We start from the raw sequence: 27,979 nt of genomic DNA, 5'->3' as shown, positions 1-27,979 counted from the left end.
GTGACAAATTCAATATGAAAAGTGGAAGTTATTATATCTTGACAAGTTTTTACTTTAGAGTTAGCCTCCAGGTCTTGATCAAGGCTACACCATTTGAACCTGTGGGTGTTTCATAAAGCTGTTCGTAAGATACGAATGAGTTTACGCACGACTGGTGATCCTTTCTTATGCTATGTGATATCTCTATGTAATTGCGTTATGACCTAAGAACATGTTCCAGTCGTGCGTTGTCGTTCGTAACTTTACGATCAGCTTTATGAAACACCCACCGGGTTTGCAAAAATGACAGTGATGACCCACTTACTATTCATAATGTAAATACATTAATATGATGATTATTCCAGAGTTGCTAATTTTCCGGATTTTTCCGGAATTCCGGATTTTTTCCTTTGCTGAAAAATATTCCGGGAAAAAAAATCGATTGTCAAAGTGAAATCCGTAAAAATTTCCCCTCCAAATCTTGTCACGGAGTTCGCTACGTAGAGCGCAATTTCAATTTTGGATGGCCAATTTGCGCAGACGGAAAATTATTAGCGTTGTGCGCAGCATGAAGTTTAGCTGGTACTGTACTTGCACGGTACGCGCGAGCAATACATTGTAGCAGTTGCAAACGCCGCTCTATACCCTGCAGGGATACGGGTGTCAGCGCTATCCCAGTCGGGCGATCGCCCGGTAGAACCGCTCGAAGCACGGCCCGGTGTGGCTGCAATTGCCTGCTGCTGCGTGAGTGATTGGTTGTCTGCCGCGGGATTTCAGCTGAAAACCTATTTGCTACCATGAAATATGTGTTCTCTGGTGCGTATTCATCAATTCATATGTGTGAACTATCCATCATTTTGATAGAAATTGTGATTTATGGATTTTCAATAGTATAGGATTGTCTTGTTGATGAGTACAGTGAGTGAAAGGGCACCCCAGCTGCTACATACACCCGTCCCGAGTCGCACCCATTGGCCGCAGCATATTAACCCGCAGCAGGTTAACCCGTACCGTAATGAGTACGGGTTACATGATTTTTTTTTTTTGAGCACCTTTCTTGCCTATGATATGAAGTTTATTATGTCATTAATTATTTGTTATGTACTACTGTAGATTAATGATTTCAGCCCTCTAAAGAATAAGAAAACGTTCCAGCTTCAGGGGGCTTCGCCCTTGACCCCGCCAGGGGCCCTGGGCAGGCCCATGGACCCCGGCCTGGGTTTTCAGGATTTTTTTGAGCTATCAGTTAGCATCTCTGTTATTCAAATGAAATGAAAATATTATTCTTTTATTTTTCTGAAAGATATGAATGTTTAATCAAGAGTGAAATCAGTAATGTTTATCTTTTGTTTATTCATTATATCCTTAAAAGATTACCAAGATGATCGAGGACACGAGCATATCCAGCAGAAACCGGAATGCTATTGAAGAAGAGGTCATCCTAGACTGGCTTGTAGATAATAAAGTACTATCAATAGCTCTTGAAGGTAAGACTTTGAAGGTCACTGTGAAGGTCGTAGGTTTGGTGGGTGTGGTTGAGAAGTCGTCCGAGACTGGCTGGTGGAGAATAAAGTACTGTCCATACTTCTTGAAGTTAAGACATTGATATGTGGTTGCTCAGTGGTAGAGTGCAATGATGTGCTCCTGAAGCCTTGCCTTGACCTTGAGGACAGTTATGTGGTCTTGGGTGTTGCCCTTGGCCTGAAAAGGACTGTTGGATGGTGGAGTGATAGAGGTGGAAACTAAACAGTGAAAAAGATAAATATCAGAGTGTAAAGTAACTTGTGTGATATGAGATTAATTCCTTCAAGAGGAATGTAAACCAGATGAGAATTGACTACTTAAAGAGGAAGAGAAGAGTAGATGAGTTGAGAAGTCCAGTCAGCAATGAGTGGATGAGCAGTAGAGAGTAGACACAGTAGGGAGTCCCTTCTGCTTGTCATACTCATGTACTCATTATGTGAAATTGGAAGTTTACATGATACTCCAGTATGATTAAAACTATTGACCCCCTTCAGAGCTTTAGACAAACTTGAATGTATTTAAGTCATTCTATCATCTTTCTTACAGGTAATATAGACCAGTCCCAGTACGCTGATAAGCTGAAAGGCATTGTTGAGTTTCTTGGACCAAAGCTCTCCATCGAAGATCTCACTAAGATATGGAAGATGCAGGTCAGTGAACCATCCTCAAATTGGCAATACCATTTAAATGTAATATTGATATTTGGCTGTACAAGTGCTTGGTTTTGATTTTTGTGAATACTTTTCTTATGCCTTGTACTTTGTAGTTGTTTCCTTGAAGTCCTTTGCATAAACCTCAAATCATAATTTTTTTTTACACCAATGGAGGCTAGAAATCTTATTCTATTTGGATGTTGCAAGAAACATATGTTCCATTGCAAAATTAAGGGTGAGTCCCCCAAATAAGCATAACAGGGTGTTGGAATAAAGTTGAATTGCATTTTAACAAAAATCAGCTGTAAATTTGTTTTAATCAAAGGACATTGCTTGATTTTGGGAAACAGAAGATATTAGCTAACCCTCCTGCAAAAAATCAACTGAGGAGCAATATTGATCTTGCTTTTACATGTTCTACCAATTACTGTTTGTTTTTGCATTTAGAATGACCAACCACTGACCGTAGTGGACAATATCCATTCCATCATGGCTGCTGCAGCGGTCAAGTTCAGTAGCGAGCAGCTTGAACATCTCTTCCATCTCATTCAAAAGGTTAGTAATGATCAATTTCAACATCATCACTATTTCAAGGCTTACTTTTTGTCTCGTGGTCCTGACTCATTTAGTCCTGGGTTCAAATCTTACTTAAGGCAACTATTTTTCAGAGAGAAATTTACTCACACAGTACTGCAATCAAACCTGGGCTCCATAACACAAAGATTAGCGATCAATCGCTAAATGAACTGGCCAATCAATATCAATGTTATACGCGCAGTTGGTTTAAAATACTGGCCAGGGACCAATCAGTGCGGTTCTTTCATATTTGCAATTCATCGCAAACCTTTGTGTTACGGAGCCCAAGTGAGGTATATGGGTATCCTGCAGGATGAATTCCTGGAATGCATTGAGCACTGGGAGCCGCAACATGAGCTAAAGCTGGGTTATAATAATAATTTATGGTTATTGTCATTATTATTATTATTGGTATTGTTATTATTGTTTTTGTTTTTGTTGTTGCTATTTTCCACTGTTCCATGTATCTTCAGGCCTGGAAGTATGAAAACGAGCGGGTCCAGGAGAAGCTTCTGAGTCTGATCGGGAGGATAGGTCGAGATGCCAGGAGTCCTAAGACCACCTGTAAGGTCCTGGAACTACTCTGGGACCTGGCCCACTTACCGGCCATCCCCAAGAACCACATGGAGCATGCCCTAGAGGAACATCTCTTCATCCTCAGTGACTCCCTAGCCGTTGGGATGCAGATCAAGAATAAATATGTTGCCAAGTGTGTGGACGACATCAAGAGGGTAAGACTAGATTCCTCACATCAATGTCAGTTGGGTTTGACTTTGAGGTCCACCATGGCTCTAATGTCTTATTGTAATACATGATTCCATATTTGCCACTCTCCACCCATGTTAATGGGTACTAGCAGGAAGAAAGTGTTTGTTTTCAGCACTGACATCAGTGGCCCAGCTAAGGTAGAAATATCAGGGCACCTTGACCATATTTAATATTGGATATATATATATGTATTATAATACCTGAATTAGGCACTTTGAAGATAAGATATGAATGTTTGTTGTCTAACTAATTGATAAACTTGACACAAATATGTCACAATGAACCAGCCAGGGTTCAGCTGTATGAATAGGGGCCTTAATATTTATACACCTCTCCTACGTGAAATTGTCATTTTATCATAATGCTTCAGTACTGATTTATCAGTCCATATTATCCATATTCCCAGATGGCGTATGCCTGTGCGGAAGTGCGTTATCTAAACAAGTATGGAATATTCATATGATTATTTCCTTTTTTGCAGTCACAATTTGTCGTCCCAGCCATGAGGCAAATTCACCAGATAGCTAAAGGCATTACCAAGCAGAGTTACAGCAAAAGTGATAAGGTATGTATTTGGATTCATGTACACTTTTCCCCAGAAAGGTCCAGTTAAAATATCCATTTTGTTTTGTAAGCATATTGATAGCAAAAGTGATAGTCAAGTTTTACTGATTCATATATTCATATACATGTATTTTCCCTATTTCAGCTGATTTTTCAATTTTGGGCCGTCATTATCAAAATATTGAATTGAACGTTTTTTCTCTTTTTTGTGTGCTATGATGAAAAAAATTAAATTTATAAAAACATACATGTATTTGATGCCTAAAAACAGTGTACATCCCATGAGCTTGATCTGTTTATTGGTGTGATTTGTGTTTCTGGTCAGACTTACATACTGTATTGTGAAAGAAATGAAAGAGTTGTATTGAGAATATTGAACTTATCTTATTGTATGCATTTTATATTTTTCTTTTTTGCCTTATAGGTGTATCCATATCTTATTTGATTGAAGTTTACTGTAAAGAAGTTATTCATTATTCTTTTTTTTGCGGGCAGAGTTTACCCCAGGAGCTGAACAAGGCCTATGACATCATCAAACTGACAACCCAGAGTCTAATGAAGTGTCACAAGATGGCTATCAATGCTGCGGGTCAGGACGGCCTGTCGGGCAATACGGTAGTGGATGGAAAATACACACATTGCGAGGTAAGTGAACAAACGGTAATGCTCCTTATCTACCACATCAACCAGGGGAAAAAAATGGCACAGGGGCTTGTTGTTTTTGCCCTATAGATGATGTAGAGAGATCTGGAAAAATGAAAGTGAGCCCAAGAATATACCCATTCACTGGTTCACTCATTCAATGGTAAAGATTGTACAACGCCTACTTAGCTTGTTGTACGCGATCAAATGGGAGGCTGAATGTCACACATTCGTACCGTTGCACACAAGACGTACCATCCAAAATGTACCATTGCACGGCTTTAGGAGGTGACGTCACAATGCGATTTCATTGAGTAAAATGTGCGTACATCCCGCTGTCTAAATGCGCAATGCTGTCCAAGATCATGTGCGCTTGTGGGATTTTGCTTTTCGCTTTCAATATTTTTGCTCCCTTTTCATAGATTACTGGAGGGGGAAACTCATGTTTTTTTAAAAATATTTTCGCTAGATTCCGAGGCGTTGTACAACACAAATAGCGAATATTCTTATTCGTGCAATGGTGTGAGATTTCGCATTCGGTGAAAGAAAGAAACGATCTATTCAACTCGGCTAATGCCTCGTTGAATAGAGCATCTTTCACCTCATGCGAAATCTCGCACCATCGCACTCATGCCTATTCGCTATTTGTATATTATTCAGTGTTGCAGATTTTAGGAGTAGATTGTAAAAAAATAGCCCCTGGAAATAAATAAATTCTTTGCCTGCCGTGAACGACAAGAGTAGACAGGTAGCTTGGAAGTAACTCTTGCTTAAAGAGACACTTATCACTCAGTTTCCTTTGGAGACTGAAGCATCTTCAAAGGATTTATTTTATTTAAGAAGAAGGTGACAAGGAAGCAAAAAAGCTTTGTATCGGGGTAAGTTAGCGGCTTACCCCATATGGATGCTGCTACGCAAAGCCTTTGAATATTTTTTCCCTACCATAAACCAGATAGTAATAAAAATTTACATTTTTATTTCTTTTTGAAATTTAACCCAATGAACATGGAAGCTTCATCATTTGTTATCAAATAATGTTTTAAGTCCTGAAATTTTGAACTCTTATTAACCTTCGTACTTGATGTCTGAATTTTTTTTGCTTCAACTACATGATTAATATTAGAGAATTATTCTAGATCAGTTGTCATGAGCTGAAGCTTATTGTCTACGATAAACTTCATCCCAATAATGCTTAAAATATCTAAATACTTCACACCAGTATAAGTTGAACTGGCAATATTCTTTTATTGCAACAGATATCTTTTAATAGTCATCTTTTGCTTTCTTTTGATTGTCATCATCATCAGCATGTGGAGATCCATCTGAAGTTTCTTGCTTTCATTCTCCAAGAGGGCGCCCTCTACCTTCACTGGCATCGTGCAAGGGAGATTTGGGATACGTTAGTAGCCAACCCTGAGGCTTGTGAGGCAGATCGTGAGGTAGATATATTCAAATTATAGCCAAATATAATCTCCTTTATGTGCATAGTTTTTGCAATATATTCATCCTCTTTCCTTTCTGTTATAATAATAATGATAATGAAGGTACAATTACCCAGGGTAACCACTTCAATTCCAAAAACTGTACTCGCAGTGGGCCCTGCTATTATTACCTGGCTAAGCTAGGCTACCTTTTCAGGGGGACACAGCTTTTTGAGGAATTACTTCCAGCCGGTACCCATTTACCTTTTTGAAACCTTTGCAAAGTTTTTATTGTTCTCTTAGACAGATTGTAATATTATGCTTGTCTACTCACCGGTGTAATATGGGGAACTTTTAGTAATGAATCTTGAAAATCTAGTTAGCTGTTAAAATATGTAGCATTCTGTGAATAAATATACGACGTTCATGATAACCTGAAAGCTTATATGAGGCTTATCCAACCTAAAAGCAATTAATGTAGGCACACCCAATTTTGAGCATTGTATTGTATTTTTTAATTGACTTTTCCAATCATGTTTCACCACCGTACAAATTTTAGCAAAATTATGGAGATCAGTAAACTTCATCTACAAAATTGTTCTTTTTGTATGCTAGAAAAGCTAACTATCAGCGTAGGACATAATGCTGGGGCATTTGCTGATTTTTTTTGTTGAAAATTTTGGGGTAATTTCTTTCATCAATTTTGGAGGGCTACTTTATTATGCAATGAGCAATTATTTGGTAAATCCAAATATTCTGCCGTATGTAGGACATTGATTTAAAATTCTTGAATATTTTTTTTGTGCAGTTCTGAGGGCAACTCTAAAATATTATTGCTCCAAAGCATTTTATTTGGGGAATTTTAGAGGCGATAGGGATTGGACGAGAGAGAAATGGCCTGTTGCCTCAATGTGTTTCCCACACTGCTAACTATACCACAGTTATATTAAGAAGTCAGAAGGTTTTCTCATCCTTTTTCCTGTAGACCTGTTACGAATGGTTCCGTCATGGTTTAGCAGACCTGGAGACTGAGACTCAGATGCAGCTGTTCAAAGACAAGCTCCTAAGATTAGAATCCACCCACCTATCACCCATCGGCTTTGATTGTGTACGAGCGTTCTTTGAATCTATCAACATGAATAATCACAGTCTACGCAAGGGAGCTACAGGATTGGTAAATAAAGCCTTGATCATGATAAAGCAACTCAGATTAGAAACATTTCCTTGAAATTGTCTTTTTCACCATTATATTTTCAGGATTTTAGCTTAATTTATAGACTTGTTTTTACAAGAGAACTGCTGCTGAGCTAGTGCCATGAGCATCTTTGAATGGCATGTGCCCTCTACAAATCTACAAGGCTATTATTATTATCATTATTGTTTATTTAAACAAGAAATTAAAGACATACCTATTTCTGGAGAGCATCTCATCTCATTTTGTCCTCTGTCAATTGTCAAATCTGAAAACTTTCCTTGATTTTGATTGGTTGGCTTAGAGCATAGGTGTCTTACTCTTACTATGGTAAGTGTCAGATACTAGTAAAACAGAACACTTTCCCGTTGTTTCCCTCAGGAAGAATGATGAACATACATGTTTGGTAGTTTCGTTATGATGATGCTCCATATGAATTATTGGAGTTTAATGGATGTCAGTACTGTGAATCTTATTTTTATACTCCATCTTCTCTTGTATTTTTCTTTAGATTGTAGAGAAACTGGATCTGTTTGGTCTTGATTTCATGTGGAAGATGGTTCTAGAGTCTACCAATGAATCTATTGCTGAGATGGCTATTAGGCAGATCATGAGCATGTCTTATACTAATCTCTCCCAAAGACTTAAAAAGGTAAGAAAAATGGCGTTGCTTCATAAAACTTCTCATGATTCAATTATGTTAAAACCATGGCAGCTGTAGCAAACAATTATTTCATGAGAAAATCTTTAAAATGATTTTCAACTGTTAACCTATCATCCTAGACCTAGATTCGATAAATATGTACATAAATCTAACTTTGGGAAATCATTAAATCTAAGCTTACAAAATTATTACACTGATGATTCCAGCACAGATAAGCATATGTGGGACTGTGTATTATTCTTTTGCTTAGAAAAAGACCCAACACCTGGCTGAAATGCCATGCTTATATACTTTGCTCATGGCTAAGCAATGGTGCACTTTCTACGAGAATCTTTTGGCACATTTTCTTTATTTATTCTATATATCAACAAACACTTGGATGGTCATTTTATTGGATTCTATTCAAACTCATTTTGAGATGGTTACAACTGGCACTTGTCTATGATTGGTTATATCACCACTGCAGGATGTACTGGACCTACACAAGCATTTCATCTCGGAATGTTATAAGCGTCTGGAGCTAGCTTACATGGCAGTCAAAGGCACGGCCATGGCGGAGGCTGTTGCCATGGCAACTAAGACATTGACAGCAGCGACGGTCCCCGAGGCAGCCATTGTACCCTGCCCTTCAAGGTAATTATAAAGTCATGCCTCCTGTTGCACCTGCCTGTATAGAAGGTCCACCTGTCTATAAGAGACCATAATACGGCGGTTCTTTGAATAATTATCCCTATTGAAACACGTATGAAAGGAACCTGGTCAGAAAGAATGTACCACGTGGGCTCCGTTGCATAAAAGTTACTATTATGTTAATTTTGCCATTCAATGGTAACTACCATGGTAATGATGATCAACGGCCAATCAAAATCTAGGATTCCATGCAAGATGAAATTGGATCGCAAAGATACCATAATGGTTATTTTCATGCAGTGGGGCCTGTTCATAAAGACCGCTGTATTTGTCACCCTTGGGTGGTTTTATGTACAGGTTTCATTATGCATTTATTTCAATGATTTATTTTACAAGGCATGTCGAAAAACTTGAGTTGTGTCGGTGTAAGTCCGCCCTGAATACCACATTCTTAACTTTGCAATTACATTAAAAAGCTTGATATGGATGGATATTGATGGTTTTAAATAGATTGAGATTGATTGGATCAATCATAACTCTTTATAGAACAGGTCCCAGACTTCTGGGCCTGTTTTTACAAATTGCTGTGATTAATCCAATCAACCACAACTATGGAATCCCAGAAAGCCAACATTCAAAACACATGTTTATTCTAAATGATTTCTAGATATGATGTATATTCATATATGCACAATTATGAACAATTCAGTGTGCTCTTTTTTTATATAAAAAAGACATCCTTTAAATTTCCTGTACGATAAAATTATGAAGTTGATGGATTTCCATAGAGTTGAGGTCAATTGGATCAATCATACCTCTTTGTGAGTCCGGACCCAGAAACGCAAAGTATTGTGCACATGGTACTTCGACAGAGCATATAAGGCCTGCTTTTACAAACTATGCTCATTATCCTGAGGACGACAAGAATACACTTGTCGAAACATAGAGATTGGGAGGTCCTTTTAGGACCAACACTTGCCCAAGAAAGATACATGGTGTACCATGAAACCTACTACACTACCCAGAGATATTATGATCATCCATTCTTCTTACCATGACAGGGCGGGTAAGCTGCTGGAAATAGAGAGGCTTCTGCAGTTAGCGGAGACCTACGTAGTCACTGTCGAGGATCAATTCACCTCACCGCGCACGATACTTCCACATGGAGCGTCTTTCCAGGGTCATACTATAACAATGCATGCGACCTGTACCGACTCACATCGGAGTGAGTTCGTTATAGTGGTAAGAACAATCCCTTGTTACTTGGTCAGACTCACATCGGAGTGAGTTTGTTATAGTGGTAAGAACAATCCCTTGTTATTTGGTCCGACTCACATCGGAGTGAGTTCGTTATAGTGGTAAGAACAATCCCTTGTTAATTGGTCCGACTCACATTGGAGTGAGTTCGTTATAGTGGTAAGAACAATCCCTTGTTATTTGGTCCGACTCACATCGGAGTGAGTTCGTTATAGTGGTAAGAACAATCCCTTGTTATTTGGTCCGACTCACATCGGAGTGAGTTCGTTATAGTGGTAAGAACAATCCCTTGTTATTTGGTCCGACTCACATCGGAGTGAGTTTGTTATAGTGGTAAGAACAATCCCTTGTTATTTGGTCCGACTCACATCGGAGTGAGTTTGTTATAGTGGTAAGAACAATCCCTTGTTATTTGGTCAGACTCACATTGGAGTGAGTTCGTTATAGTGGTAAGAACAATCCCTTGTTATTTGGTCCGACTCACATTGGAGTGAGTTCGTTATAGTGGTAAGAACAATCCCTTGTTATTTGGTCCGACTCACATCGGAGTGAGTTCGTTATAGTGGTAAGAACAATCCCTTGTTATTTGGTCCGACTCACATTGGAGTGAGTTCGTTATAGTGGTAAGAACAATCCCTTGTTATTTGGTCCGACTCACATTGGAGTGAGTTTGTTATAGTGGTAAGAACAATCCCTTGTTATTTGGTCAGACTCACATTGGAGTGAGTTCGTTATAGTGGTAAGAACAATCCCTTGTTACTTGGTCAGACTCACATTGGAGTGAGTTCGTTATAGTGGTAAGAACAATCACTTGTTATTTGGTCTGGCATCTTTCAATTCAATATGAAATATGAAGAAAACAATGCTTTGATATCAGAGTGAGCTTGTTATATAGTGGTAAGAACAATTATTGTATAATTGAGTTTTTCAGACGTGTATCAATGTGATATGTTTATCTACTTCTGGGCCTGACCATTAATATAACCTTCTGAAAAATGTAAAAATATGTCATTTTTACAAATTTTGTACTGCTTTATTATGCTTTGAATGCATCCTTAATAATATGATTTTGAGCAGGAATAGGCGTGAATCCATTGAATACACAAACTGCTCCGTTTGTGGTCATTTTTTTGTCATTTTATAGCCTTAATACATTATTTGAAGAAGAGGACACCTTTAAATGTCTGAATACACCCAAATGAGCACACTGCGATATTCTATTGCTTCCAGGAATTTAAAAAAAAATAGTTTGTCAGAAATTATTTATTATTCGTTATGAATTTTGGGCTTCTGGATGACTAGTTTGTTATTGCAATGATTGGCAGCTCTGCTAATGCTTTATTTCCTACATTGTATTTAGATACACCATGTTCATATATTCTCTGCAAAGGTTGTTAATATTTAGCTGAATGTATATGTTGATTTCTTAATTTTGAATGAATAAAATCTTATCTAATATTACAGGGTCACAGTAATGAGACCTTACAGAGTGTAAGACACAAGATAGCACAGCGTCTCAAGACAACACTAGATAATGTTCAGATCATGGCCAATGATCGTCTAGTAAGTACTCATCACCTATCAACCCGTTTCTTTAAAAAAAAAACATCCTAAGTTGGAATCCTCAGTGTTCCGCAGTATGGAAAATGGAACTTTACACCTCTTCAAGAATTTTTTTTGGTATTGCAATAAATAAAATGAATATCATGATAATCAATGCAAAATTCAACAAAACCTATTTGCAGTGTTTATAGCTCATGCTTATACCTGAACTTGTTCTTCTAAGTTTTTTACTATTTAGAATTGTGTCACATATGCTTTATATGTGTCAATGAAGAATACACAATTTGATTTTGAAACATCGATGTACATGGAATTCGCACCACAAAAATGGGAGAATTGGGGTCTTGTTCCTAAGTATGTAGACATCCATAGAATAAGCATTAAATAGTGGCTATTCTATGAAATTTTCAACAAATTTGTACATCTGATGCCCATTGATGTGTCCACCTCAAATTCAGCATTTTCTACAGCAGTCTAAGGGCAAGGGGCATATTTTGCTACCCCCTATAGTGACAAAAAGTTCTGAAGCAATTGCTAAGCTTGGCAACAAGTACTGGTATTCATCACAAAGTGGGAGCTTAAGCTATAGCTAGGGTAATAATATTGTTCTCTGTATCCTCTGGCAATAAATGCTGTATAAATCCACCTATTATTATTAGTATTATTGGTATCATCTTCATCCTCCAACACCACCTCACCACCACCACCACCATCATCATCATCATCATCACATCATCATCATCATCATTTTCATCCTTTTCCCAATTGTACTTGTTTTCAGATGCTGACCACCAAAGATCAGAAGCTTTTATCAGAGCTGGAGTTTGATGAGGAGCAAGATCTCAACATCAAGCTTCATGGACCGGTCAGTTCAACGGTCAGCAGTAGTGCCCGCATCGATGAGGTCAGTATTCAGAATTGATTAGAAATCAACTTTCTCTATGGGAGGGAAGAACTGTAGACCATGGACACTTTAGTTGACCTATCCCTTACCCAGACTACCAGAATTAGTGTGTAGGGGTTTAAAAAAACATTTATATTCATGATGTTAATATTATTGCATTGTACATACTGTCTTCTTAATAAATTCCAAATTGCCAAATAAAATCTTAAAGCAGTATGGCTGATGATAAATTCATTTCTGTCAGAAAAGTGAGTATTTTGCTTAGATTAATTATTTTACGAGAGATTTCCAGCCAATTTGATATTCAAGAAACTTACCAAGTATTTCACCTTAAAGTGGAATCAACTATCATAGATATTTATTTCTGGGTCAGGGTTAGCTTATGTATATTTTTGTAATCTGCATCTGGAAATTATCTTGTAGCATTTTAGGTGCTACATTTTCAGATGATCATGATTTCTATACAATAATGCTTCTGTGGAAAGTATTTATGCTAAATTTCAGTCTCCCTAATTTGAAGTGCTAGGGTTTAAATTTGATTTGATGTCAGTAATTTTCTCAACTGAGCAAAGTACTATGTAAAGTTGTACTACTCCAATTATAGGATTTGATATTTGCCCTGGGGGTGTTTCACATTAGAATCGCTTTTAATTGATCTGTCAACTCATTTGTCTATAATTGTATTCATCCCACACATTTCTGTTCATAGAACATGTCAAGTTTTGGCCAGCAATCTGAACTGGAGCGTTCATTACCTGGTGTTGTCATGGCAACAGGGGGTCAAGTTTTTGACATGCTTTACCAACTTGCCGACTTGGATGAACCAAGGTATTTTATTTGTTTGACAAATGATTGAATGTATCAGTAATGTATGATTGACTTTCAGAAATTCACCATTCGGTGGTGAATAGCATATAAATTTAGAAAATGTGAAGAAAAATATAGGACATTTCATTATATGTTGGTTATTAGTAGACATAATCACCTTAATATTTGTATTGTCTAAACTTAAAATGTAAAACATAATTCCATAATCTTTAAATGTACTAAGTTATGGAATTTTCTTGCATCTGAAACAAACAAGTTACATTTGGAACATGCCTATAAATCCTAATGTAAAATATTTCTTTTACTGATATATTGATTTGGCAGTTCCTTTATGATAGTTTTTCCCTTTGATTGTCGTTTGTAGTTTGTTTTTATGTAACTTATTGTAGATTTATTGATTTACTATTTTGTATATCTTTTCAAGCGGTATGGCTGTTTTTCAAGTCATAAGCTTATATTGCAATTCCCTGCCACATTTTATTAAACATCTTTGCTCTGTATTTATGAAATGAATGAATTGAATTTAATGTCAATAGAAGGTTGGAAATTATTATACTATGAATATTGGTTTGCCTCAAATGATTTGATAAACATATGAGGTTTACAAAAGAAATGAAGTTTATAAACGAGATGACAAATGTTTTCTCCCATCACTACACCAACAGCAATGACTTGCTTATGAAGCTGTATAAAATGCAATGTCTGAAGATTAATTACAAGGTTTGTTTTACCCTCACAGGATAACAGAACGAGTTCGCAAACTTCTTATGATGATTCCTACTGATCCGTCTATTCCAGAATCACTAGATTCTATATGTAGGCAGGTAAGATATCATTCTTTATTTCTTAAACAGGGAATCTAACCCATGTAGAAGGTTATTTTGATATAAAAATAAGAAAATTTAGAGAAAGTGATAGGTGAAAGTTTGAACAAATGAGAAAAACAATAAGAAAGCTATGAATTTGTAGATGTTGTAAACTTAAATGATTTATATTATGCTTATTAAGACATTTGCTAGAAGATAGTAATCACTATACCTATGGGGACTTCAAATTGGCCACACAAGTGATGTCATAGAGATGTAGGTCAGGGTCAACTCTCCCATATGATACAATTCACAAAATGATGAAAATGTGAAGTTTTTCAATTGTTGAGGTCTGAATTATATTTTTCATGAGGGCATGCAACAATATGGTGTTAAATTTGTTTAATGTCCAGATTAAAAAAGGGGCTTAGGATAAAACCACAAATTCCTGATTTTAAAGTACATTTCATGGTTTACGGTTAGATTGTTGAATAGTTCCAGCTTGAACATCACTTAACTTGGAGGAAATAGAGTTCAGATAGAGAAGACATTCCTAATCACTTTAGTATTTAATGTTTGTATGTTATTGAAGTTAGTCATGTGGGAGAGCATTCCCTTGCAATGTGACAAAAGGTGTGACAAATGAGAATGGTGACACTTGTCACAACTTTGTGAAAGGCAGGCAGGCATCTCATGATGCGGCTGGAAAATCAAAATTGTCCTATGATTTTTTAAAAACTCTTTTCTTCCCCACAGACCGCTGATAGCGTTACTAGTCTAGGAGGAGAAACATCAGGTTCTGAAAGCAATAAGGATTCTTCTAGGGCTACTCTTGAAGGCCTCTTCAGGGCTAATAGTACACATGGCATGTCAGCATTCAGAGTTCTCTATAATCTTGAGGTGTGCAATTGTAAAATTTCCAACTTCAATAGAATGGCGAAGTGATTAAATTATTTACTTAGCCCCACTAAAATCAATGTAAATTTGCCTGTTTCCAAACAGTTGTGAACCTGGGGGCCGTTTCATAAAGCTGTTTGTGAGTCATGAGTGAATTTAAGAACGACTGGTGATCTTTTCTTGTAAATGGTATTCACCATTAAATGTTCATTGGTGATAATTTAGTGCTTAAGAAAGGTTCACCAGTCGTTCTTACAGTCGCTCTTAACTTACGAATAACTTGATGAAAATTCACGGGGCCATTTGACAGTAGGGTCAATCTCAATCCCTATCTCAATAGGGCCAATTATTAGGTATTCACAATCTATAATGTTATTGATGTTCCTTGTGAATATTGTCCACACTTCATCGACTAGCCCATGATAATTGAGATCTGTCACCTGATTGAACACAGGTTCTGAGCAGCAAGCTGATGCCTTCGATGCAGGAAGACATTGGTACCCAGACCAGTGCCCAGAACTTCAGAGAGAGCTTCCTCAATGCGGGAGGTCTAAGTCTAGTCATCAATGCCTTGCAGAAAGATTCCATTCCACAGGACGTTGATGAGGATACCAGGAGAGGGTGTTATTCTATATGTCTCCAGCTGGCAAGGTTGGTTTGGGGTTTGATGGGGGAGGGAGGATGATGGTGATGATTGTAATGATTGTGATGACCATAATGATGATAATGATGATGATGTTTGTGGTGATGATGATCATGTTGGTGATGATGATGATGATGGGGGTGATGATGATCATGTTGGTGATGATGATGATGATGGTGGTTATGATGGTGATGATGATGATGATGATGATGGTGATGATGATGATGATGGTGATGATGATATTGATGAATGTGATGATGATGCTGATAATGATCATGATGGTGATGATTGTGATATTGATGATGGTGGTGATGGCGATGATTGTGATGATGATGATGATTATGGTGATGATGGTAATGGTGATGATGGTGGGGATGGTAGTAATGATGATGATTAGGATGTTGATGATGATTATGACATTGCTGATGATGATGATTATGATAGTGGTGGAGATGATGACGAGGATGACAATGAGAAAACAAGGCGACAATGGTGATGATGTTTAGAATATTGTCACAATGATGGTGTTGACAATTATGATAACGATTAAGATGGAGATTTGATTGCGATGACCATGATGACGTCATGATTGTGTGTGATTATAATAATTTGAAATATCGCCAATATTGTTAGAAAAAGAAAGTGATGGTGATGATGATGATGATCACTTCCATTAAATCTCATTAGTTATATCATTACCAGCATCATATCTATCATCTTCAAATCGCCTTCCAGGTTCCTACTATGTGGGCAAACCACCACCGATCTGAAGGAGAGCGATCTCTCCCTCAATGACAGCAGTGTCTTTGAGACCTCTGGAGCGGATTCCTCTACTGTCTTCTCATCCAGCTACGGTAGCTCACCCCGTAAGATGAGCCTGGTGGAGAGGATGTCCAGTGTAGAGGCCAGTGGTGACCTTGCCAACAGGGAGGGGACCTCAGTTGCAATAACGGTCATTCAGGTGAGCGAGGCATGGCCAATTGATTCAAAGAAATTCAAACGACGGGGACAATCCCATAAAAAATGTAAATCTGACCCCCATATTCATGTAAAATCTGGTAATTTGGGTGGCATTCTGTGAAAATTCTATTATTTCATGTAAGATCTATCAGCTAATATAAAAAAAAATGATTGTGTTTTCTCTGGTTAGATTGTGAATGTAAGCTGATCACAATCTTAAAATCTCATATTGCATGTTGGCTCAATCGGTAGAGCGCCCGCCTCTTGATTGCGAGTTTGTGGGTTTGCATCCTGGATGAGCCATACCAAAGATTTTAAAAATTTGGATCCTATGTCTTCTAGTGTGTCTCTATACATATAGAGAAGGATAATGATATCATCTGATGATTGCAGAGCCCACTGGGAGAACAATTCAATTAGAGCTAATTTGGCTACCCCTGGTAAATAGGACATTATATTATTATTCACAGTCACTACCTCGATCCTCATTTCTTTCAGACAATGAATGCCAATGACTTCACATCAATGATAGCATGCCTTATGAGGGTCACTTGGGCGGCGGCTGCTGGTCATCTGAGGTTAGCCAGTGGTAGTCAACCTATCAAGGAGGTGGCTGGTGGAGGCTTTGCAATGGGAATCGGTAGGAGGAGTAGACATAGCAGCGCAGGTGGGTCTAACTGAAGAGTGTCCTCTTACTCAGGCCCTTTAACACAAACCTTAGAGATTAATCATGACATTTATTCTTATCATTGATTGATCAATGAATTTCAATCGTTTACAACCAATATGTACGCATTCGCATTGTGTAAATGGGCCACAACGACCGGGTTCAATTTTTAGTAATCCATACTATAGAGTTGATGTCTGACAAGCACTAATGTAAATGATATTTTGCAGTCTGGTGAAAACCGATCTTTAAAGTAATGAGAGCCATAGATCAAATGAACAAGTATTTAAAATACATATTGGTAAGAGCTTCCTCTATTTCCATTCAGAAATTTGTTAGATTTCAATTAAAAAAAAAACCTGAAGTTCAGCTAGAATGGAAAAGGAATGGAGGTGGATATATAAAATCAGAGAAACCTGTATTAAGACTACCAACAGGGACAAAGCAGCCTGTCTGACCCAGTGGCCCGTATTCTGAAGTCAGGTTTAAATTAGACCGTGGTCTAACTCTGTGCTAAGATTATGGCAAGCCAAAAGTGTCAAAATTCTTTATTAAGTTGTGTGTTTCTTATGCTTACTGTGCTCTTTCCTAATTATCATTGGTGAAGAAAATCATATATTTATACTTCCTAGACATTTATAATGATATGAGAGCAAAATTAGCTGAAATAAGATATCTCTACTGTTAGTAATTTATATATCATATATATATCATATATTTATACTTCCTAGACATTTATAATGATATGAGAGCAAAATTAGCTGAAATAAGATATCTCTACTGTTAGTAATTTATGTAACAAATGGCTATCCATACTTAAACCACAACTTTAAACCTGAGTTTAAGTTAAACCCAACTTTAGAATACGGGCCAGTAGGTCTTTATGAACAGGTTCCGGCAATACATATGTCACTGGGGGAAACTGTTCGATGCAATCTAAATCTAAATCTAAATATACGGACAGGCAGCCATTAAAGCAGATTTTAACATATTTTATGTACTTTCATGGACCGAACATGTTTATTTGAGCCTTGACTATTTTTGTTCCGCAGGGAGTACAAATAGTTCATCGAGTCATGATAGCGAGTCGCAGGCATTACACGCAGGGATCTGTCTCAATACTGTGGCAGTCAGCGGGAAGGACGCTGACATAGCAAGGGAAGCTCTAGAACTCCTTGTAGCATGTCTGCAGCTTAGGACACATAACTTAGGTAAGTGCTAGTAGATGATTGAACGATTGGAGATGATATAGAAAGATGTGATATTTAAATAGGCGTTTGATGAGAGAAAATATCATTGATAAAGAGGGGTATCTGTTTTCATTAAGAAGCATGGATCTAACCTCAAGATTTTTGCCTGGCAGTGATTCCAAAACATTCGATCATGGCATGGATTGAATACTGAATAGGTATGTAATTTATTCACCAAGTTTTATCAAGGTGCCCAAGTCTAAATTGCTTAAATGTGGTTGTTACAAATTACTCACTTCATAACATGGGCACATCCTATCGTAGGAAGTGAAATTTTTGAAGTTATGGAATCATTTATTTACATTTCAAACTCAAATTTCCACCCCTTAGGTGCCTTCTACAATCTACCTGGGGTGAATGACTTCATCATCGACATCCTCCTGTCTTCCCCACACCCTGAGGTGAGGGGCGCGGCCCTAGAACAGTTCTACACCCTCACCTCCACCAGTATCAGCAACGAGAGTGTACGGATCCTGCACCCCAGGGACTTCATGCTCCAGGTCTTGCTCCAGGCTAGGGTGCCTCTCTGGACCTCCAGTTCACTGGTTAGAGGAGCCAATCAAAGGTAAGGTATAATAAAGTATGGTATAATCTTAGTAGGATCCTGCAACCAAGATACTCCATGGACCAGGTTCTGATCCAGGCTAGGGTGCCCCTCTGGACCTCCAGTTCACTGGTTAGAGGACCTAATCAAAGGTAAGGTATAATTATGTATGGTATGTTTTGGTATGGTATAATCTTCAGTAGGATCCTGCAACCAAGATAGGTTCTGAACCAGGCTAGGGTGCCTCTCTGGACCTCCAGTTCACTGGTTAGAGGTGCTAATCTAAGGTAAGGTATAATTATGTATGGTATGTTTTGGTATGGTATAATCTTCAGTAGGATCCTGCAACCAAGATACTCCATGCTCCAGGTTCTGATCCAGGCTAGGGTAGATCTTCTAGTTCTTCAGTTAGAGGAGCCAAGCAGTGATAAGGTCTAACAAAGAATGGTTTGGTAAATAATCGTTTGTTATCGTAAGGTATATGGTATATTTCCATAATTTCAGCTCAAAGTTAGACAATGACATTAGTTAAACTCGACTTCGGGGAAGTGTTTCATGAATATTTTTGTCCAATAATTTGTCAGATCTGACAACTTTCTTTAATTTTGATTGGCTGAGAAGAACTGTTACTTTGGTAAATTTCGGATAAAACAGACTTGTCAGGTGAAGTGTCTGACAAGTGTTAGCGTGAAATGCTTCCCAGAACATGAGCCTACATTATTCCTCTCGTATCATAGGTGAGGAAAATGGTGATGAAATAGAACCAAGGATAAAAGAATTAGTGTGAATAAAAAATTAGAAAAAAATATTTAAATGAAGTAAGTAATTTAACTTTAATAGATTTATTTTCGTTTATGTTTTGAAACTTTTTTTTCTGACAGAATTCTGAACCAATCTGCACAGTACTTTGAATTGAGATGCCGTCTTCTAGAAGGGTTGAGAGGTAAGCTTTTTACTTCTAATCTTTGAAAAAATATTATTTTGTGATTGCACCATACAAACAACTGAATTAATGGAATCATTGTGGCCTAGTGACTTGTGGGTTCAAAGTCCCCAAATCTTGAAGTTACTGTCTTTCATCACAACCCTCATGAGGTAAACAGGGACCTAGCAGGATTCGTTCCTGGAAATGCTTAGGTGCTGTAAAAGGCTGCGGTGCTATATTACATGGTTGAAATCAGCACTGGGTATGCGCGCAGCAATGAAAACAACATTAAAACAACAACAGCTAAACACCAAACAGGTAATACGGGCTCATATTACCTGTTTGATTTTTTTTGACCAAATGAAATAGGTAACTACGGGTTTGTCTTCCAAACAAATTGACCAATCAGATTACAGAATTCATAAGAAATATGGCCCACAAAGAGATAACATATCATATTAAAACCAAGGGGTTATGGAACTGGCAAAATTGTAGCAGTATTAGATGATCTTGTGCTTAGACCTAAACTGATATTTTACCAAGTAGCTTTTTAACTTCTTGGTTAACTGTATTTATTAATCCTGATATTTTTCCTTTCACAGTGAATGAACAGAAATTCCTTAAGGTCAACATTGTATCCATGTTGGGTGACGAGATCGACTGGTTACATAACTTTGAGCCGGGAGACTCAGAAGACATGAATCTATCCAGTACAGACAACACCATTGTAGCGGGTCACCTACATCTGATCAGGACGCTACTCACTTGTGAGGGGGTTGACAAGAGGAAAATAGGTACGACTATGATCTTGGATCTACATCAGGGTTCTTTGATGTCATTGAACTGCAAACGTTGCTCACAAAAAGATTGCCCCAATCCTGAATGGGAAACAAAAAGATTAAAGTAATTTCTATGTTACATAGATTTAATGAGCCGCTTTATGATATGCTTTTTAGTTTCAGTTGTGAGCAGAATACAATTGTGCTGCGTGGATGGGAGTATCCATGAAATGTGTTTTCTTTTATGAAAAAAACATTTTTTTTGTTGAGTAGGGGAATCATTGAAAGTTAATTTTTTATGAAAAAAATGCCTTCGTCCTCTATTGAGCATCTTTTAACAACCATCTTCCTCCTCTATCCTGTCTAGTTTTATTTCTAAATTTGTTGAGTTTGTCTCATTTTTGTGTGTACTGGCAAAAATATTTTTATTCAATTTTATTTTCTCCTTTGACCCAATCTAGCTTGACAATTTTCATGATAAATCTGTAATGGGAAAAGATCGCGCCTTGATGTTTCCTGACTTTTTTCCTTCAAATCTTGCGCACTTTTTAAGGCTACATGCTTCTGAAGTGATGCAACATTTCGTAAGTGCATTCAGACCCAAAATTGCTCTGCAACATGATGTCTACAAATCCAATACAAATTCTCTATGTTGCCAAAATTCATTAATGTATCTTTATTTTCACTTTTACTGATTAAAAAGCAATTGATTTGATTTTGAATTGGTTGCCGACGATTTTCATTGAAAAAACAATGAAAAACATTAAATTGAAAAGCAAAGAAATACATGAAAAATTAAGAAAACAAAATACATAATAATTTTGTTTGGATATTGCTGTAATTTGATTTAATTTGATAAGAATCCTTGAGCTATAGTTAAAGATATTTAGAAATAATGATTTCATCTATTGATTAGCATAATTGATTTCTTAAAAATAAATTTTGATAATTTTGGTACAATCCAGTTTAGGAGATTACTTCATAGGTGACTTGCATGCCAATATTTGTTGTGCTTGCTTGTTCGATGGCTGAGATGGGGGTTGGGTGGGCAAAAAAGTTCCCCATCCTCGGGTTATGCGTTTTCAAAATAGTCCTTGGGGGTGTTTCACAAAGATTTCAGTATGACTTAAGTCGCACTTAAATGCCGACGCGTACAAGATATGCAACGCGCGATCTTATTGATAGATACGCATTAGTGCGCGTCCTCTTGAGACGATCTGACCAATGCGGTCAAGCCTTTCATACCGTACGCAACCCGGTATTTAAGTGCGACTCTAAGTCATACTTAAATCTTTGTGAAACACCCCCCTGGTGGGTGTTTCATAAAGCTCTTCGTAAAGTTACGAACGACTTACGCACGACTTGAACCTGTCCTTGGGTCATAACTCAATTACATAGGAATATCAGATAGCACAAGAAAGGATCACCAGTCGTGTGTAAAGTCATTCATATCTTACGAACAGCTTTATGAAACACCCGCTGGGTTGAAAAGGATTAATACATTTGGCTCGTTAGAAGAGTAGCTCGTTAGAAGAGTAGCTCTGTGAGCACACAACCTGTTGAAGGAAAAGAAATTTCATATAATTAGAACTAGGCTTGTGAATATTGGTTGTAGTAGCATACATTGATGTACTTTATGCATCGTGCATGATCCTGGTAATTTCAAATCGTGATAAAGTTGTTATGAATATTATCTACCAGACAATCTCACCCCCTGTCTCACCATATCCTTCCTCCTGATAACCCATCCCTTTTTATATGCCCGTCCTGTGGGACGAATTATGGTATCACACTCGGTGTCCGTCTGTTAACTTTTCCTTGTTAAACTTAACCTTATCTCGTATAATTTGGTGTTTATGATACTAGCACGAATCCCAGGAAGCCTATCAATTTTGAGATCAAAAGGTCATGTTTTCATCTTAGCATTCTGCAGTCCGTGTAAACGTGATAACTATAGTTTAACTTTACCTAGTCTCATATAATTTTGTTTGTATGATACTAGCATGGATCCCAGGAATTCTATTGATTTTTTGGTCAGACAGTCAAAGCCACTTTTCTTGCTGGACCAATAACTCCATTTTCCACGTATTGTGTGCTCGCCTTAGCGACGCTCTTATCCTGAAATTCATCGAGTTATTTTCTTTTTTGTGTATGTTCAGGTGAAAGACTACTAAACAGCTTGTTGAATGAGTATCTCTTCCCAGCATCGCGTCTCGTCATGCATCAAGGAGATAACAGTGAGAAGGGAGACTCAAGACGAGATTACAATTCAAAGTAAGATTCCATCCTAACTTTTATTTTAATCGCATAAAATGAGATAGATATGTTTGTTCATTTGACATTATTAAAGTCTTAGATATTTCATTACTGGTGCATATAGTTGTTATACCTTTTGTATTGTTTACATATATGCATTGTATGTTGAAGTTTAGAAGAATTTGTGATGAAGATGACGTGTAGATATTGTGTTCTTTGTCACTTTGAATAATTTGACTGAGATTGAAAGATTTTGAAAACTAATTTGGAATGAAACTGTCTTTGATAAATGTGTAGTTTCCTAACATTAATTGTTGTGTAGCTCTGGCCTAATAGCAATCTTTTCTGATCTTGTGTAGTAACTCCTCTTACTATTGTTCAAAATGCAAATACATGATATGTAACTATTACTTCTTTGTTGGTTTGTCTAGGATTTATGTCCTTCATCTCAACCCCTCACCCCACATTCAGGTTTAGTTTGGTAATATTTATAGTACAATTCAGAATGCTAAGAGACTTCATTGCAATCATTATCATCTTCCTCTCCTCATCACCATTATCATCCATCATCTTCATCATCATTATATTCCTCCTCCTCTTCATCCACATCATCATCACCACCATCTTCACCATCATCATCGTTGTCGTCATATCATCATCATCTTCGTCATCACCATCATCATCATCATCACCATCATCATCATCATCGTCATCACCACCATCATCATCGTCATCATCATCACCATCATCACCATCATCATCATCATCATCACCACCATCGTCATCGTGATCATCATCCTCCTCCTCCTCCTTAACTGAAAGATGTTAGGGGATAGAAAATGGGCAACATGATTACTTGGCTAGAATTTCAAAATTTTCAAACAGCATATTTTCCAATGCTTTTGGAGACCCACGTGCCAAGTCTACTGTCGGAAAAATTGTTCTCTGTGGGGATTCTAGGTAACATCCTTGATTGTTTGCACATGATCTTAATGTGTGTAATTACCTATATCTTCTCAGTATCCCCCACTCAGACTTGAGTGACGGTTTGAGGCGTGCATACTTACACAAGTAAGTCCTCACCTCTTGTAAATTGCACTTTTTCGCTCTAATTCATTGTTTCAGTGGTGTCTGTTGAGCACAAGCTTAACCCTAGGGGCAGTATTTATTCACTTGGTGTACAATCAGTTAGATTATTGAATCAATTTGTTCTACTATCAGCTTGGTCTAATACTAAACACACATTTTTTTCTATCTGGAAAAGGTGGAAATTGTTTAAGATGGTGGCACTGTTCTTTCCATGTGTATGGCTACCTTTGATTTCCTCTAGCTGTAAAACTTGTGAATTCTTTCTCAAACCGTTATCTTGCTTCTCATTGGTTCATGGTTATTTCTTTCATTTGTGGGAATATTGTAAAAAAATACTGAATAGTTATTATTTTGTTTCATTCTGGGATTTAATGAAAAGTAGCACCATTGAAGAGCATTTATCAGTTCGTATTTTTTTGTGAGCAGAGGTTTTAAAAAGCTGAACATTTTATCAAATAAATTATTTCCACAGATGGAGGTTACATGTCAAACTTATTATTCTTCAGCGATATCTTCATTGCTCATGAATATGTGAGAAGAAAAAAAAAACGCTAAAGCAACTTTATTTATTATTACTTGGACTCTGTTTAACTAATCTTAGAATAGTCAAGTACTACTATTCTAAAATTTTGTTTAACCTACAAGTAAGCCATGTTTTAAGCAAGTTTATGGGAATGCCGAATGCTGAAACATTTTTTTTACTGTATAATATGCTTCTAAATGTTGTGCCTGGCTCATAACTCATTGTTGTAGAAATGAAGACGATCGTTGTGCAACTCATGTTTAGATCTCCAAATGAACCGATCTTTGATATATTTTGTTGTCCATAATTGCATCACCAATTTATATCACAGTTAAGTTTCCACTAGCATGAAGAAAACACGGAAAGGACTATTTTTCCATATAATTCCCTATATTAATGGGCATGTCATCATTTAATCGCCAAGCACTTTGTCATTTTTATATCATTTTCAAATGATGGTGAAATTATTTTGTAGTAGTATATTTTGGTTGGTGTTTCAAAAGTTGTTTTTGATTTATGCTGTTATGGCTGGTGACTTGTTGTGGGGTGCTGCAGCATATCTTCACTCATTTTGAATCCAGTGAGGATTTCTAAAAATATCATGTCAGGAAATTTGCATTCATTTCCACTTCTTAATTTTCATAAAATTTTATATTAAAATATTGTAAAATTATTTCTTGTGATCACACACTTGCCTCAGTGATTGATTTTAATTCATTCTTGTTTTCATTTTTAAAAAGAATAATGATATTTTGTATGCAATGATTTAGTATTGTTTGTTCAATGTTTTGGGTACATGTACCTTCAATTGTTATCATATCGTGTTGCAATATGGTAATTTCAGAGATTGAAATAGTCTTATCTATCCTTGGGACTGATCCTGGGTGCCAATCACTTTTATCCCATTTACTTGAATTAAAATCTTACATTTGTTCTTGTACTATCAGGATACAGTCATTCAATAGAATGACTGTAAAATTGCCATTAGAGTGAATTAGGACTTTTCTTAACTGGATAGAAAAATAATTGTTTCTGTTTTTCATTAATGTGTGTATTTTTTGCCGTTATTTTTTTAAAGGATATCTGGTAAGGAGTCTCGTGTAGCAGCTTTTGAGTTACTGGTTGTACTATGCGAAGGCTGTCCGTACAATCTACAGAGGATCGCATCACAGCTTATCAATATGCATCATCAATTGGACCCTTCCATTGCCAAAGAGTGGGAGGTAAGTCAAGTTAATGAGGAACATAATTTGCAAGCTTACTGTAAATGGATTGTGCTCTATATCCCTGGGGCTATTCCGTTAACATTCTGCAACAAGCAGTTAGTCTGCTTTACAGTCTTAATTCAACAAGGGCTAAAGCCATTTTTCTTCTTACAACTATACATAAAACTAATTGTGACTTTTGCTTCTCTGTTTGTGTTTCCTTCCTCCCATAGAAAGTACTCATAGGATGACTGAGTATGTTAGTCTGAAGAATCGAGGTGCTACCTACTTTGCAGCACCCAAAAAATGTTCATATTAATATTTTTTCTGATTTTTGCTTTTCTGTTTGTAGTTCTTGCCACCCGTAGAAGGTAGGATGACTAAGTATGTTGGTCTGAAGAACGGAGGTGCTACCTGCTACATGAACTCTGTCATTCAACAACTATACATGACTCCTGGCATCAGGGAGGTTAGTAGACTATCCATTTACATCGTTGTCATTGTAAAATTGTTATTTCTAGTGACCCCTAAACTTCTATTTTTTTCTATCTTTTAGAGAAAAAAAGAGGGTTGACATGGATGTATTTTTTGCTTATAGATATTAATACCTGTGATAGGAATTGAACCATAATCTTCAGATCAAGAGATGTGTGTCAGAACCACTACACCAAGACTCTTACATTGTAGAATGATTCCAATACATGATGCATTGGCTATGTTTTGAGGAAGTAATGGGATTGTCATAATACATGATTATGGTTTTGATTATTGTCCTGGAGTAGGGATTCTTAATCTTGTAATCAGAGGATCGTGTGCGAATCCAACTGTGGCCAAGCATATTTTTCAAATCAACTTCAATTTTTTGTTGTTGATATTTTATGCCTGACTGCCTTATTTCTGCAATAGATTTTTCATGATGTCCTTACTGCCACACTTTTCTGAGAAGGAGAAAGCTGATAGATCTTTCTAGGGCATAGAGATGTCAAGCATTTCTAGATCTATCTGATCCTGCACGAACATCTTCCGACCCTTATATCTTCCCTCGATACAATTTTCTGGATATCCTTGCCATCTGCACTCCCTGAAGAGAATGGGTCAAATTCTTTCTAAGATGGAAAGCATCTTACCGTTTTTGATACTTTATACCCCTACCAACACCATCTTACCTTATTCTGTCCGATGATATAAATTTCAGGGTATCCTAGCTGGCCACACACCCGAGAAGGAGAAGGGAGAGGACAGTATCTTCTATCAGATGCAGAATGTCTTTGGTCATCTCCTAGAGAGCAAGCTACAGTACTACGAGCCCGAGAGGTTTTGGAAGGTCTTCAAGTTCTGGGGTGAGCCGGTCAACATCAGGGAGCAGCAAGATGCCTTTGATTTCTTCACCATACTCACTGATCAGCTGGATGAGTACCTCAAGGTGAGTTAGGGATTTTTCCCCTTTTGAATAAAGGGACTTTGGGACTTTCCCTATCCAGTGCTAAGATCTTTCAAAAGCTCTAATTGTATATTGAATAACAACAAGATGTGTCTCCAAGAAGACTTTCAGTACACCGCGAGTCTCTTCGTAGATGAGACCAGAGATTCTTTTGACTCCACCTCTTGCTAGACGGCGGATCGCAGGCTTCGTGTACAATCTTGTTTTATTTATTTGTTGTTATTGTTTTGGGGGGATGTTGTTTATTGGAAATTCAGATACTTTCCTTCATATTTTTTTTAATGAATTGTAAAAGGTCATGATACCATGAATAACTTCCCAAAAGGTAATAAAGTGCATGATTGTATATTGATAATATTTTGCTCTGATTTTGCAATGTTAGAGGATCTGAGAAATTTGAATTAATAAGTTTTGATAGTATGTTTTGTATGATTTTATCATCTTCTATTTTTGCAGCAATCTGGTCAGAAAGAAGTGATGAAACAGAAGTTTCAGGGTCTGTATCTCAATCAAATGATCTGTCAAGACTGCCCTCACAGGTTTGTTTTATGCAATTAAGAATTTGACAGTCATTTATCAATTATTGTGATGTCATTGCATACAAATAACCTTTTTAGTTACAAAAGTAATATTCCTCTGAAAATGAGGTCTCTTAAATTACTTTACTAATTTATATTTTGCTACTTTTCTATTTTAAACTGATTTTATGTGGACTTATGAAGACTCAACCTATTGAATTTCATAGAAACCAAAAGGTTCCTGCCAAAATGGTTAATTTCAAGTTTTGTACTGACCTATGGTGTCGGCATTGGGCCAATTTTTACATTAA

General features: G+C 37.0%; 1 protein-coding gene across 2 annotated transcripts in view; it reads left to right on the top strand.

The window, feature by feature from the left end:
* Positions 1-27,979, top strand: part of LOC121423583 (ubiquitin carboxyl-terminal hydrolase 24-like) — a 50,856-nt gene that overhangs the window by 8,605 nt on the left and 14,272 nt on the right. Inside the window, exons 8-36 of one of the 2 annotated variants that reach the window (XM_041618949.1) lie at positions 1,352-1,466; positions 2,050-2,153; positions 2,604-2,711; positions 3,206-3,463; positions 3,982-4,065; positions 4,560-4,709; positions 6,014-6,145; positions 7,113-7,301; positions 7,831-7,971; positions 8,450-8,616; positions 9,675-9,855; positions 11,335-11,433; positions 12,215-12,337; positions 13,047-13,165; positions 13,905-13,989; positions 14,728-14,871; positions 15,323-15,519; positions 16,247-16,472; positions 16,970-17,138; positions 18,191-18,349; positions 18,719-18,953; positions 19,814-19,875; positions 20,460-20,651; positions 22,796-22,910; positions 23,913-23,963; positions 25,583-25,727; positions 26,062-26,178; positions 26,905-27,132; positions 27,607-27,689. In XM_041618949.1, coding sequence (XP_041474883.1) covers positions 1,352-1,466; positions 2,050-2,153; positions 2,604-2,711; positions 3,206-3,463; positions 3,982-4,065; positions 4,560-4,709; positions 6,014-6,145; positions 7,113-7,301; positions 7,831-7,971; positions 8,450-8,616; positions 9,675-9,855; positions 11,335-11,433; positions 12,215-12,337; positions 13,047-13,165; positions 13,905-13,989; positions 14,728-14,871; positions 15,323-15,519; positions 16,247-16,472; positions 16,970-17,138; positions 18,191-18,349; positions 18,719-18,953; positions 19,814-19,875; positions 20,460-20,651; positions 22,796-22,910; positions 23,913-23,963; positions 25,583-25,727; positions 26,062-26,178; positions 26,905-27,132; positions 27,607-27,689 — 4,178 coding nt within the window. The remainder of the gene's footprint in view (positions 1-1,351; positions 1,467-2,049; positions 2,154-2,603; positions 2,712-3,205; positions 3,464-3,981; positions 4,066-4,559; positions 4,710-6,013; positions 6,146-7,112; positions 7,302-7,830; positions 7,972-8,449; positions 8,617-9,674; positions 9,856-11,334; positions 11,434-12,214; positions 12,338-13,046; positions 13,166-13,904; positions 13,990-14,727; positions 14,872-15,322; positions 15,520-16,246; positions 16,473-16,969; positions 17,139-18,190; positions 18,350-18,718; positions 18,954-19,813; positions 19,876-20,459; positions 20,652-22,795; positions 22,911-23,912; positions 23,964-25,582; positions 25,728-26,061; positions 26,179-26,904; positions 27,133-27,606; positions 27,690-27,979) is intronic. The other variant, XM_041618950.1, reaches the window with a different exon arrangement.

Source organism: Lytechinus variegatus, chromosome 11 (genome assembly GCF_018143015.1).
Source record: "Lytechinus variegatus isolate NC3 chromosome 11, Lvar_3.0, whole genome shotgun sequence".
Taxonomy (NCBI): Eukaryota; Metazoa; Echinodermata; class Echinoidea; order Temnopleuroida; family Toxopneustidae; genus Lytechinus; species Lytechinus variegatus.
This window is presented reverse-complemented; position numbering and strand designations above follow the sequence as displayed.